Source organism: Mercenaria mercenaria, chromosome 3 (genome assembly GCF_021730395.1).
Source record: "Mercenaria mercenaria strain notata chromosome 3, MADL_Memer_1, whole genome shotgun sequence".
Lineage (NCBI taxonomy): Eukaryota > Metazoa > Mollusca > Bivalvia > Venerida > Veneridae > Mercenaria > Mercenaria mercenaria.
The window spans coordinates 63,251,192-63,266,504 of record NC_069363.1 but is presented as its reverse complement, the minus strand read 5'-3'; the positions used below and the strand labels follow the sequence as shown (position 1 = coordinate 63,266,504).

At 32.0% G+C, this 15,313-nt stretch overlaps 1 protein-coding gene across 11 annotated transcripts in view; it reads left to right on the top strand.

Moving 5' to 3' along the window:
• The window catches only part of LOC123524545 (eyes absent homolog 1-like), a 178,896-nt gene that overhangs the window by 151,722 nt on the left and 11,861 nt on the right, over positions 1 to 15,313 (top strand). For all 11 annotated transcript variants that reach the window (XM_053538733.1, XM_053538735.1, XM_053538734.1 and 8 more), the window contains 3 exons: positions 3,678 to 3,737; positions 4,285 to 4,439; positions 11,047 to 11,136. In XM_053538733.1, coding sequence (XP_053394708.1) covers positions 3,678 to 3,737; positions 4,285 to 4,439; positions 11,047 to 11,136 — 305 coding nt within the window. The remainder of the gene's footprint in view (positions 1 to 3,677; positions 3,738 to 4,284; positions 4,440 to 11,046; positions 11,137 to 15,313) is intronic.

The following is a 15,313-nucleotide window of genomic DNA, read 5'->3' as shown; positions in this document are numbered from 1 at the left end:
TGAGCTTGTGTGTGCACGATTTGTGCAATTCTATGGGAGACAAAATTAGGAAATAATTAACCATTATTTGGTTATCCCTACAAAAGGGTATTTTGATTATATGGTTTTGTTTAGGGAATTGCAAGTTACCATCGCTTCAAGCCATATGTTGCATTTCATTTTTTTTCCGCCTTTTAAAATATTCTCAAATTGTTTTTTGTCCATAGGATGCGCCCATCAGAAATTAGTTATGGTATCTCTGAGAATTATATTAAGTATTTTGGTGTTTCTGTAAAGAAATATAAATGGGTACGCGGAAAGTGAAATATTTTGACTTAAGTCATTTGTGGATACTTGTAAAAAATGTCTTTATATTAATCGTTAAAAGCCACTGGTAAGAAGGGACAAGCGTAATGACTTTGTATTGACAATAGGCTATTGTTGTAACTTGGAGACACTCCCAAATTAAGGCTGTTAAACCCAGGTGTTATAAATCTTCAAAATTCAACATGGGCCAGCCACCAGGAATGCTAAAAACGTCACCGTGTGAAAGGAATGGTGTGATTTATTCGGATAAAACACTTAAATTCACCTGTGGCGCATATTGTTTTGTACCCCAGCAGTCTGTACTATGTTATTATTCTAGATGAAGTATTTTAAAATTTTGCTCCAAGTTCAAAATTTGTGAGAAAACAGTCATTTTTAAAAGAATTTTATTTTTATGGTGGAGAATATGTCAGGATAAATATTTGATAAAAAATATGTTTTTTCTTTTAGAAAAAGCATAGACAATTGAAATAACACTTTTTAAGATTGGAAAGTATCAAACCACCTCTAGTTTAATGAAATTTGATATACACGTAATAATGTGGTCCAGACAATTTTTTTAAAGGCAGTTTGAGACAGAATTTAATAATCTCCTTTTTTTCTATTTTTGGTTTCTGGCTAATCTCATCAAAATCTGTTAAAAAAAAGCAGTCAATGTTGTCACTGTTATGTGAACTTTCTCAAGATTTACATCCTTATGTCTATAAAATATAACTTTAATTTTTTTCTAATGACCTCTTAATGGCAGAATGGTTAAATTTCATTGACTATAAATTCTGTCCATTCAGATTTCTGTATAGTAACATTTATTTCTGGGGTGATAAATATGTCAGCATTAAAAATTTTCAGAAAGATTTTGATCTAAAATATTTTTGGCTTTTATAGATTTGTAGAATGTATTTGACAATTTTGAGTTGTATTGTAGTTCTCTGGGGTTTTCTTAGTGGTGACTGTAAAACTGCCACTAGATAATATACTTGTTTAATTTTAACAAATAGAATTAATCCATAGTATTCATTATGTATTTTTAAAAATTCTTTTTAAAATACCATACAGTTTTTACTGTCGCTTTTTACACATTTTGATTTAGCCTGCTTCCCACCCCCTTCCTCACTTCAAAAATAAAAAGAAAACCCATTAGTTATACAACACGGTATAAAAGATTTTCGGCAAAATAAAATCTGGACAAATAGTATTATAACATAGATCAGTTTAAGTAATTCATTATTGCCATATAAATGACAGTGCCATATACAGTTGAATGTATATGTCATTTTGGTAGTCATAATATTTTAATCCTTTTAAACTCTCATAAAATTTGTGTTCTATACTCATTAAAAGTAAATTTGTCAAAGTCTTTTCATTTTAAGTATGATATAAATTTTTTCTATTCTGTAAATAGGCAAGAGTTGAGGCTTATGGTTAATGTGGATGAATTTATAAGCCCGCTGCTCATTTATAAAAATGTCTAAAACACGAAGAATAAAAAAAATTCTCTTAAATTTCACTGAAGTAAATCCTCAAAATCGTGATGGATAATTTATCAAATTATCAGTTTTGAAAAGGATTAACCTGGCACTTACTAATTGATAACCACTGATTCTTTATTGAAATAGAAATGGATTACATCTAAAAAACATAAATTTTATTAAAAGGTGACACTGCAAAAAATGTGTTAAATGTACGGCTGACATAGATAAATGGAAACAGAGACAATACAGTATAATAATTTTGAAATATATTTTCATGATTTAAAGGGTGTCAAGCAGTAAGGGTCTTCGGAGCAAACAGAATGTCTGTCACTGTCGCCCCAGTAGTCGTAGCAACAATGATAAAAATATTTTCTCCCCCTTATTTTGCTTAAAAAAACATGCATACACCAATCTCTTATTATTTGTACACAACTTTGTTAAAGAAAGAAAAAGCTTTGTGCATTACAAAACTCTTGAATTCTATTTCAGTTAGAGGTTTTTTTTTCAAATCTGCCGAGACATTCCCTAAATTTTGTACAGTTCGCAAAGCGTTTTTGAAACACTATAATGATATTTTATTCTCGACTGCAGTCTCAAGTCACGCAATGATGTTTTATTTTTTGTCTGTATTTGTGTAGTTTTGACCTTTTAAACACCTGCAATTAATCCACTGTTTCCAATTAACATAATCACATCACGCTACCCACCCATCTTGGGTCGCGCAATTCAGTATGGTGACCATAGACCCAGAAAATAATAGATGACTAGAGTTACCTTTCCCATTGTCAGCTCTCCGACTTGGAGTTTGAAAGAGTGGTCATGTTACTTATATCATTGTAAAATGGTTGCATATCACTAATAATATCTCGTGAGAACGTTTTTCCGCTTGAATGGCGGGGATCTTCTATTTCATTTCTTAAATTTTATCACAAAAATCAGTGTTATATGGTGATATTTTAGAAAGTAAATGAAAGACAAATGTCATGATATATTTCGTAATTCTTACCACTTCATTCAACAAATTTATGCAGATTAGCCTAGCGATTAGATTTTACTCTGATTACAGAATTTGATTACCGATTATAGAAGAATAATAGAATTTACATTCTTAATTAGTTTCTAATTTACAATGTTCTGATGAAAATTGATACACTCTTTCAAGGTGGGGTAAATCATTTCGGAAAAAAAAATTACATCATACAAATTTGTGATTACATATATCAGCAGTTTTACTCATTACTTTATCATATTATATAAATTCAGTGTTCTTTTTTTTTTTGTCATGTTTTTTTTTCTCGTCATTTTAGAAGAAGAAAATTGCTCATGTCATTTTCTATTCAGGTGTTTTTAATTGGGATTTTCATTTTAAATTGAAAGTTTGTATACTGCAAATTATAAGAAAACTTTGTAGAATAATTAATAGCACAAGTTGTCATCATAATTTTATTACTTTTTTGCATAATTTGGAAAGTTTTAAACAGTAACTTTAATACAAGAGATATACGAAATTAATATTATTTTGAGTTCCAGTGTTATTTTAGACTTCCAATGCAAAAATACCAAAACATTTCTGTCTGACAAAGGAACAAAAACAATGATAATTACAATGTATATAATTTTTTAAGGACACATTTTGTATTAAACATGGTGTCAGACTTTCAGTATAGGTACTACCGGTAGGTTTAGCACAGAAAGTATTCTGGTAATCAGTGGTGGCACTGATGCTTAAAAGCAGGTGAAGCATGAAACAGTGCTAATAAAGTTTGTGCAAATTCTAGAGTTATTAATTGTAGTAGTGTTTTGTATTGATTAAAGTAAACTGACACTGTATCAAGACAAAGAAGTTATGTCATATGGTAAAGTACACATGGTAGTAATGGTTATTTTTTTTACTTTCAGGTGACAGTGGGGGCCAGTACACTATACCAACCAGTCCATCACCGCCTTTAGATAGAGCTAGTAAGTTTTATGTTTGTTAATTTTAATCTCTTCTACAGTTAACATGACTTGATCATAGCTAAAGCTTAAACATACTTATAGTCCCACTCAAGGTTGCTTTCTTGGAGAAATCTAAACTAAATCCCACTCAAATTTATTTCCTTGAAAGAAAGATCCACTCTCAAAGTCCCACTCATTTGCCTTTTTGTGTCCCTCTCCACTTAATATATTTACTCAAAGTCCTCTTCAAGTTCGTGTCCTTGAAAAAAATCTGCACTCAAAAGCCCCACTCAAGTTTGCTTCATTAGAAAATGTTCACTCAGATTTACGCAAATTTCCTTCCATGGATAAAAACATGCACACATGGTCACAGTTGACCTTGGATTCAGCAGCTGACAACATATAAATATTTTGAAATTATAGTTTCATTTATTGTTTGCATAAATATTATTTTCTGTATAAGTTTTATACATCGTTTAACTTGCAGTTATATTTGATAACATTAAACTTTCAGTTTAAAAAAAAAAATGTTAAGAAAATGATAACGTTTTTTTTTTTGACTTTTCAGGACAAAAAGGTAGTAAAAATCGTCAAGGTCGGCGGCAAAACCCTTCACCAAGTCCGGAGTCTGATTTAGAACGTGTTTTTATATGGGATCTAGATGAAACAATAATCATTTTCCACTCATTACTAACAGGATCCTATGCTCAAAGATACGGAAAGGTAAGTTTACTTAAAGTAGCGGATATGTAATGACACTCGGCAATTTCAATTTATTATCGCATTTTTCAAGCCCCTCCCACCCCCATACACCAACTAATAACACACTCAACTGCATTGTCTTCCGTTATTACTGTGAAATATTACGTTAATAAACTGCAGAATTTTCTTTACACTTATTTTAAGCCCTGCTTGATTTAGAACTCAATTTATACATTATGCTTTGTTTAATAAAGACATTATTATTCTTTAAAACTCGAATTTCTTTTGAAAATGATATATCATAACTTCCCGCGCAAACATTCACAACTATATGGGCACGGAGGCTACGTAATTGAATACTAAAATTTAAAGTTGAAATAAACGCTGACTAACATTGACAGAAATACCTTTTTCTTAGCCAGTGTTGAATTTCTACCAGCTTAGATGGCAAAAGCAGTGCCACAAAGATATCCCAGGAATATATAAATATAAAATATTTATTAATGACAGAAATATTTTGTTGTAAAAAGGGATTGTTAGAAAAACAATAGAGAAATCCGCCAAGAATTTTTTCTACCTTTGTTGTGCTGTTGGGAATGATCTGAATTTGGAAACTGGAATTACGCTGGAGACATGAAAAGAAGTTTGATCATTTCTTCCCTCCATGTTCTTCTGCTCATTTCCTAGACTGGTTTACTGGTTTTAATAAATTTCTGTCAAAGTCTACCAGGTGCTCATGTTTGTTTTGTAAACAAAAAGTACAACCAGTCTTAGAATATCATCCTGATTGATCTGCAAGGTTTCTAGGTACATTTTGTTGAGGGGGGAAAAGTAGATTTTTAAAGATACTGTCTGTAATTATAGATTTATGAAAAAAGTTGAACTCAACAGTTGTGCAACTAACGTAAAAGCAGGAATGTTCGTGAGGGTTTAATTTTCTCTATATTCATGAGGCCCTTTATCTCGCGAAAATTAATCCTCGTGTAAATATTCACCATTAGTATAATTCAAATTCAAGTAGGATACCATTTTTACAATTTCGCGAATATTAAACCTCGCGAACATACTCAAAATTTCAAATTCGCGAAATTTTGACTCAGGAAAAATATGTGCTTTTACAGTATTGCATATCTACGATAAAGCTTAATGCACAAAGTGAAAATTCATTTGAATATTTGTATCGAACTTTTATATTTTCAAAGGCTCAAAAGCAACTTTTTAATAGGCTTGTGTCCATTATCAGCTTTTAGTTGTTTGATGTTGAAAATTGTTAAAAGGTATTGTTTTGGGCGTACGCTTAAAGAACGCTTATATTTAAGTGTCTTCCGATATATGCGGAAATAGATGTTTCCTTGCAGCCTCATTGCATAACATGAAAGTCAGACCCACCTTTAAGTTACAGAACTGCGGAACTAGCAGTGTGAGCACTGCGTACTTTACGTCATATAAAGTGTAAAGGAACGCTGCTTTATAGACCCATAGCAGCTTTTATAAAAAAAGTCCTTACTATTCATGGTAAAAATAATGTCCGGAACACTTTAAAATAAAATTCATGTATTGAAGTTTTTAGAAGTTGCGTTTGGATTTTTGAAAAAAAAAAAATTCAAAGAAGTGTTATATTCAAAAAGTAGATAATAACCATCTTCTACAAGTGTAATAGAATGAAGTACTTTGGAATTCTTTGACAAATGCAAATGGTTTTATATATATAATAATTGTAAGTGCATTGTATTTACAATTTTCAGTAAAGTACAATGAGATGTGAACTTAATAGCTTAATGCAATGGAGTTTGCTTTGATGTGTTTGTCCTGGATTTATTAAGGTTTTATCATTTATACCCAATATTGAAATATGTGACAGGTTTTGTCAAGAGTACTCAAGACACAAAGCGTTTTTATTTGTTTGAGTTTTCATTAAACAATGCGGCAGCAACATCTGCATGGTAAAATAATATTTCGTACTATAGTTACATACAAATACCAGAAGCTATGCAGTCTGGTTTGTAAAACTTAATTTAATTGATGTTAAGTATTCAGTTTTATGTATAGGTGCTCATTTATATTTCATATTTTTTTTTTATGAAATATTCCTACATTTTGTTATATTCATGGCACACTGAGAGAAAACCATTGTTTCAGTTATTATTGCAAAATGAAAATGTCGTCTGCTGCTGTCGTTTGCTGCTGTCGTCTGCTTCTAATAACTTAATCATGTCCAGTCAGAACTTCATCAATTATTGAATATACTTAGATGGTTATTTACCAAATCAACGCTCTTATTGACACAAACAGAAAATCGATGGTTTAACATGGAAAATTATGCAGATCTATTAAGTACGGATATTAAATCAACAGATCAGCCGACAGCCTAATGGTGGAAATCTGTTTCTTTCTGAGTAAATATAGAACCGTAATGATTTTTGTTTGCAATTTTGTTGTTACTATCTATTCTTCTAGTCTACACAAGTGACAATGTTTATCAGTTTTTGCCCTTGTCAGTGCCATTAAAAAGAATTAAATATAAAAAAAAGCTACTGTTTAATTTCCGTAAGTAAGGTCAAGCAAGCAGTATATTTGATTTTTAGCCCTTAACCTTCCTAAATTTCTACAATGAACTTATCTATGTTTCAGTTTGGACAGTACCATTAACTGTTAAAAAGGGTGCTTACCAAAAAAGGTACTGACTGAATAGCGAACAGTGCAGATCATGATCAGACTGCACAGATGTGCAGGCTGATCATGATCTACACTGGTCACAAAGGCAGAATCAGTTGTGTCCAGCATGGTAAGGGTTAGGTCTGCAAACTAAACTTGTCAGAATTTCAGAAATCTAGGGTGCACAGGGTGCAATATGTGTGTGCAATAAAACAATATGTAAAACAGTGTACTAGTTTTTGACCGATGCTACATCTGGCACAGCGAAATATCAATTACAGTGTTTGATTACTGGCATTAAAGTTTAGCATTAACACAAAATTACATCCTTATAAGAGTTATATAGTTAATAGAGAAAAATCATATATGTCAGATTCAAAACTAGATGATAACAGAAATACTAAATTAATTTGACTTGAGTTCGAGCAAGAATTTCATAGAAGGTTTGATAGTTTTGTTCAAACAATCGATTATAGAAAAAAGTTTTCACCATTTTTGTGACCTATAACCAGTACTCCTGTCTCGGATTCAAACTGGCAACCTCTAAATATATTTGATATATCGGGTTTGTAAATCTACTTTTTGTCCCTGTATTTTTTGCTTAACAACTTCCACACATTAAGCAAAGAATCGAAGAAAAAGGTTAAATCTTTAGACAAGATAGACAAGAAAACCTTCCATTTGCCTTGAAAGTTACGATCACAAGATAGGTAGTCCGACTCTATTTAGCTTTGTGTCAGAAGATAGGTAGACCAACTCTGTTTAGCTTCTTGTCTGTCATTAAAGTTCTTCTTGAAAAGAACAAAAAAAATAAATAAATAAATAAAAAAAAATGGGAATAGTTAAAATTGGTCTTTGGTAGGAGAACATCCTTATTTTCCACAACAGAATGATTTTACAGAAAGAGGAACATCTCTCATTATTTCAGACATGCTTTTTTTGGAAGCAAAATAAATTCTGTGGAACACTTTGATGCTATTGAGGTTTTCATAATCTGTTACTTTAATTGGAGTATTACAGTAGACAGGTTTCCTTGTTCCATGATTAATGACGTATGTTTTCTGTTGATATAACAACTTAGATAATGACTTGCAATTTTCCATGGCTTTTATTTATGTTGCAGTTTATGTTATTTACATTTTGCTGTAAATCGATTTGTAAAATACATTAGCCACATTTAGTTTTCATAATTTTATAATTTTGCAAATTCTCGTCAATCAATATGAATATTTAGTACTGCGTAACCTTGTAAATTAGTATTAGTGGTCAATTACCGCTTGCTGATGTTCATAGGAGTGTTAAAATGCACTCTTCATTCTGGTGATTATTTTGTTAAAATGTTAAACACTAATGGATTTTCTGCAAAATCCCTCTGTGCGAATGTTTCAAACATTACGTTCAATTAAGCACCATTGCAAGACAGTTTGGGAGCAATTATGTCTAGGGGTTCAATACACTTAAAAAAAGTACATTACTGATTGTTCGGCTGGTATTTTATGGGTAATTGTCCATACCATTGTATTGTAATAAATTCCCAGTTGAAATAATTACTTTGAATGGATCAACTTGTTTTGAAGTTAAAAATTCTCTGTTTTATTTTACCGTTTTTTTTTTATATTTAGATCATTGCTTTGCATTATTTCAGTGTAAAAACCAATTACATTTTACTATAATCAGTGGAAAAAGATTGAAAAAATGTAGAGTTGTAAAATACTATATAATTTATATAAGTGCTTGTACAATGTTAAGAAGTCCTGGTCACGGCACCAAAATGTGATGACGTGATTGTGAATAAACAATTATTGTGTACAGTTTGTGTTCTTTATTACTACTGATCAACAAGCAAATATAGGAAGTGACGTTACGTCAATAATCTTAACAAGTGTTTCACACAAAAGCGATATTACATGACATTGCGCCAAATCTACAACACAGTATGCTTGTTACAGCTTGTGAATATGAGGACAAGTATTTTACTGCTAGTATAAAATTTATAATTTGTTTAAACGTCATTTTCACCATTTCCAAGAACAAAAATATTGAAAAGCTGACCAAAATCTTGAAATAAGAAATGAAAAAAAAAATGTTGCACATAACACTTTCTGAAAGCCAACATCTGTGGATACTACTGTAAGAGACTGATGATAAAATTAAACATTACAAACTTTATACAGATATTATATAACCTGAGAGAGAATAATAATCCCATATTCTCTACATGGCAGACAGATCTCAGATAATATATTTCCTAGAAATAAATGTGATTGTCGAATGTGATACAAGAAGTCTTTCACAGAATGCAACGACTACTTTCTATTGAGGCTTTTACAGGTTTCCTTCTTCAGTCAATTTGAAAATCACTGTTTGTCTAGAAAAGCGTCTCTACAATTAAAGCTACTAACCCATTGTTTGGGTGAAATTTTTCAATATGTTTATTCCCACCTTAGTTAGGTATATAATGTATATTTATATGTAACATTATATAATTTTATAAGTTACTGAAATAAAATTATGTTCTGTTTTATGACACTGAAAAATGATAAAGTGGGTGAAAATAAAAGTTAGGTATTGGTAAGAAAAATGTAAATTTTATGCATGATTTCAAAAGCGTAATTGCAACGGTTTGCTACCTTCTGCACAATATTTTTGGTTATTTGTGAGAATACATGCAAAAATCTTATGTCAATAAGTTTGTACTACTAACTCACATCTATAGATTTTTGAGAGAAATTATTTTTCGCTTAAAATATGTGGGTTAGTCCTTTTAAGATATTGCTTTCAGTATTTGGTACAATTTTTAAAAAGTCAGCAAAATATTATATAAATGTATTCTCTCTTTTGCTGGACTTGAGACTTTAATGTGTTAATGACTTATAACATGATTTGGACTAAAGTAACATAGCTAATATTCTGTATTATTTTTAGCTCATCTGATTTTTTGAAAAAAAATGATGAGTTATTGTCATCACTTGAGCGGTTGTCGGCGTCGGCGTCGGCGTCGGCGTCGGTGTCTGCGTCGGCGTTGCCTGGTTAAGTTTTATGTTTAGGTCAGCTTTTCTCCTAAACTATCAAAGCTATTGCTTTGAAACTTGGAATACTTGTTCACCATCATAAGCTGACCCTGTATAGCAAGAAACATAACTCCATCTTGCTTTTTGCAAGATTTATGGCCCCTTTTGTACTTAGAAAATATCAGATTTCTTGGTTAAGTTTTATGTTTAGGTCAACTTTTCTCCTAAACTATCAAAGCTATTGCTTTGAAACTTGGAATACTTGTTCACCATCATAAGCAGACCCTGTACATCAAGAAACATAACTCCATCTTGCTTTTTGCAAGATTTATTGCCCCTTTTGGACTTAGAAAATCAGTTTTCTTGGTTAAGTTTTATGTTTAGGTCAGCTTTTATCCTAAACTATCAAAGCTATTGCTTTAAAACTTGCAACACTTGTTCACCATCATAAGTTGACCCTTTATAGCAAGAAACATAACTCCATCCTGCTGTTTGCAAGATTTATGGCCCCTTTTGGACTTAGAAAATATCAGATTTCTTGGTTAAGTTTTATGTTTAGGTCAACTTTTTTCTTAAACTATCAAAGCTATTGCTTTGAAACTTGCAACACTTGTTCACCATCATAAGCTGACCCTGTACAGCAAGCAACATAACTCCATCCTGCTTTTTGCAATAATTATTGCCCCTTTTGGACTTAGAAAATCATTTTCTTGGTTGAGTATTATGTTTAAGTCAACTTTTCTCATAAACTATCAAAGCTATTGCTTTAAAACTTGCAACAGTTTTTCACCATCATAAGTGGACACTGTACATCAAGAAACATAACTCTATCCTGCTTTTTGCAAGAATGATGGCCCTTTTTAGACTTAGAAAATCATGGGTAGGACAATATTTCTATTACACAAAAAAAATCAGATGAGCGTCAGCACCCGCAAGGCGGTGCTCTTGTTGTGTATTTTCAGGATCCACAGGCCTCAGTTCAACTAGGTTTACGGATGGAGGAGATGATCTTTAGTTTAGCAGATACTCATTTATTCTTTAATGATTTGGAGGTAAGTTTGTTGTTGTAGAAGTAGAAAAATTGTTCGATGTTTTGGCTCTTCTTTAAAATCAGCATTGGCATGTGAAAGGTTACACAAAAAATTCACTTTATGCACAAATATCAGTACCTCTTTCACCACAGGAGCTGTCAATATGATAGACTGATAAATCTCAAAATGATATTATAATTACCAGTTTTGCCAATTCATAAGACAACACATCATAACTATTCCAGCAGTAGACAGATGTTTATGTTGTGTGTGGTTAGTAACTGCCCATCAGTCTGACAAGACTTTCTGCTAATGTTAAAATAGCCAGAAATTCTTCCTACAAGCTCTATTAAGCTTAATTAACAAATTTCCACCAAGGCTTTGGCAGAGGTGTTAGGTTGCTCACATTGGTCAGTTTTGATTAGATAATGATCAATAGTTGTGAAAAATGATATTCATCTTCTGCTTTACTGGCTAGAACACTATGGACCTTTCTTGCACTAACTGATAGGCAAAATGTTATTGCTTGTAAACCCTGTCCATTGGGAATGACTTTATGCAAGTATGTAAACAGTCTGGTATTTGCCCAGCTGAAATGGATACCCAGCCGTTCAAGTGCATTATGGGTAGAATGATACATGTTGGTGATCCCAAAGGAGAATGTTTATATAACAGAATAAATAGCATGTCTGGTCATTATGCCTTGGGCGGGCTCAGAAGGGTGTCAGATGATACAGACTGTGCAGATAAGACAACAAGTGTAAACATGTTCATTTCAGCGCGGTGATAAGTTTGAACCTTGGAATTTACACAACTAATAACACTAATTGTTTTTATTCCATGGTAATCCTCATTTTTTGTATACATTATGAAATTATGAAATACATGTGCAAACACACAACATGTACAGTGCAATATTAAAATATTGTCAATATGTTGCTTTTTTTGTGGGGAAGGGGAGGGGGTTGGGAACGAATGTCAGACAAACTCTTCACTGCTATATTTGACCAATATGGACATAATACCCTCATTAATTTAGTTGAATAAAAACTACAATTTCTAATATGATAAATGTAATGAAGTGAAAATTTAGATATAAGTCATAATTGAAAAAACTATAAGGGGTATTTTGTCTGCCTAGATCAAATTGAGCAGGGGGAATTTTGTCAATGGGGGTATATTCTGTGTTATTCAATGATTTAATTTGTTGGTTATTTTAATGTTTGATTTTTTATGTAAAATAAAATTTGAATGTTTCCAAATAAATTTCCATTAATTTTTAGGCTAGTTCTCACAGTTTATAGAAACACTCAAAATTATTAGGAGGGGAAGTTATTGAATACTTTCTCCAGTTTAGTTGATTGTTTAGGGAAGCTGGGAAAAGAAAAGCTAAATGATTTAGAGAATATCTGGAACCAGAGTTCAAGCTCTGTTTAGCTTCAAAGTGTCCCCAGAGTGCTTGCTGGTTGTATAAGTCTGCCAGAGGGTCTGGGGTAGGGTTACTGCAGAAGTAATTACCCCATGATTTGGCCATGATTATGTCAGGGTTGTTTTACTGGAGGCAAATTGGGAAAAAGAGGAAGACAAATTAGACGTTAAGGAGAAAAAATAGATACAAAAAATGGTACTTCTGAATAAAATATGGGAGAGAAAACTGGTACAAAAATAGCTAATTATTTCTGGTTTGATTAGAAAAACATTTCAGTTTTAATTTCCCGATTTTGATACTTCTCGAGGAAAAAAAAAGTGTTTCATATTTTTAGAATTTTTGCCATTTGTGCTCGTTTTTTAAAATGTAAGCTGCTATCCAGACAGTAGTTTTACAATAGAGATCCTTGAAATAGCAAGACAGTTTGTTGGTGGCTATCTGGATACACATTCAAGATGCTTCAAGGGCCTCTTACATAGTGTATAAACAATTTCCATCATAGAGTTAGGCACTTGGAAACACAAAAATAATCAAATAGAAAATATTTGCTGAACCGTAATGTTGCCTTTCTTACGGAGAGAGTGCTTTTCCATTATAGATGTAAATGAAATTGGATTGGAGTGGATACAAACTATTTAATGACCAATTGTCCATTACTGGTCACTTTCACTTGTCAACTTTGTGATTGGCCGATTGACCACATGATTGTAATGGACTGGTCACTTAATTAAGTCCATTTATGGACCAGTGAAGCGCATTATCAGCATTGGACATTGACACCTCGGACAGCGGTCACAAGTGGCTAGGGACGTTGACCATTGTCTGTCATGTCATGGCAAATTGAACATAATTTTTGTCACATTTTCCGCTGAATTTCAACTGAATTAATTGAATGATAGACTCTCCAGGGCTTCGCAGTGAAAGTCGAGGGTTTGCTAAATAGGATAGAATGTGTCCGTAGTGTATAAACAAGCCCCGGGCTAGCATGCTGCGACTTGCATAGCATTCTTAACTTAGTGACAGTTTCACCATCCTGACAAGTGACAGCCAGAGGTTTAGGGGAAAAGTTTTTGGTAATTTGTGAAGTTATGCTGAAAATGTATTTATAGAGTTTTATTATTTTCATAGATGACCTTAGGCAAAAATGTGCTAGTTGCTAAGAAAACAAAAGTGTCTGTATGGGGAGCTCAAGTGTGAGGCATTTTGCCTTCTGGATATAGAGACAATTTTCCATTTTTCTCATGTTTTCTTTATAGGCTTGTGACATTTCACTTTTTAATTCTGTCAAAAAATCATCCATTCTTAGAAATGCATTATTTTTCCTGTCCTGAAAACAAAAACAAAAAAAAATATGTTTCTTGTATGTAGTATTCTACAGTTATTTATATTCGATATTAGCAAGATTGAAAAAAAAAAGAAAGAAAAAAAAACAACAGGAAAATCAGACTGAAGTCAAGTCTCACTGAATATTTTCGCCATTCACCTCCATATGTCTCTGTGGATGAAATGTTTTCTTAAGCAAATGAGGTGCCCCTGGCAAGCCGCTAACAAAATTATATGAAAACACTGACATGACAGGCTCCTCTATCAAACTTTATATCAAGATTCTATGCTGATACTTTCACCATTTCACTTAAAGACTTAATGATTGTCTTGTAGTTTTTCTGCTTCAGACATACATTTAATTATAACATCATTTTAAGCAAAAACATTTTTGTCATGAAAAATAAAATTGAAGACAAGAACTCTGTTTGCGATGTCTTGACGACTTTTCAGACTGCCCCTGCAATGTTAAAATATTGAAGCGGGGATAACCTGTCAATGAAAAATGTCATAGATTTTAAATCTTGTATAATCCAATGAAAAAAAAAAAAAATAGAAAGCTTGCATGATTCTAAATGGATAATTTATAAGATTATTTTCGTATTCTATCTATAATGATTTCTTTAAGTGGAAATTTATTTTCTGTTTATATAGTTATTCAGTCTTTGTGTTGCCGCATTAACTATAATTATTATGCAAATGAGTGTATGAAAATTTTATCATACAAGTGATTATTGTAGTGTTACACTTGGTGTCAGAATGTGTTAAATTCTTCACACAATTTGAGGCCACATCAATTTAAGTGTGATCGTTCTTTATTATTGAAATAACTGGCAGATTATGGAAATAGCGCGTCAGATAAGATTTATGCTTGTCTGAAGACATTTTCTCTGATTAAACAAGATTTTACCCTCCTTTCATTCGGCAGTACTGAATATTTAAGAGAATAACAAACAACAATGTTATGTTATAATGACGGTCCTCTATAGTTGATTTTTTTTAGAAAAGAAAAATACGCAATGAAATTGTTACTTTAGAAAATTGCTATTCATGATTTACGTAAAAGTAATGTAAAAAGTGACGAAATATCATGTTGCAATAAGTTACTAAGTTACTCGCATTTTACGAAATGTAGAAATGCATGTTTTTTTGTCATTTTATCGTTGGAAAAATGGATACTGTGCAATATACAAGTTTTTGTTTATAGATATTTTTCTTGTTGAATATAAAGGAATGTTTTAAGCCTTCTGTCAAATGAGATTGAAGTGAAAGCCGGGATGAATTAGTTTAAGTATTGCAGAAATTAAGTGGTTCCACCTTCTCTGGTATTAAATGTCATGTTGAACCCAGATCTACCGAGATCTATCATCTACTGTAGCTACTTGCAACCTGTTTGAATAGCTGCCTCTGATTCCATTTGGAATTTTCTAAAACGCTAAATATATT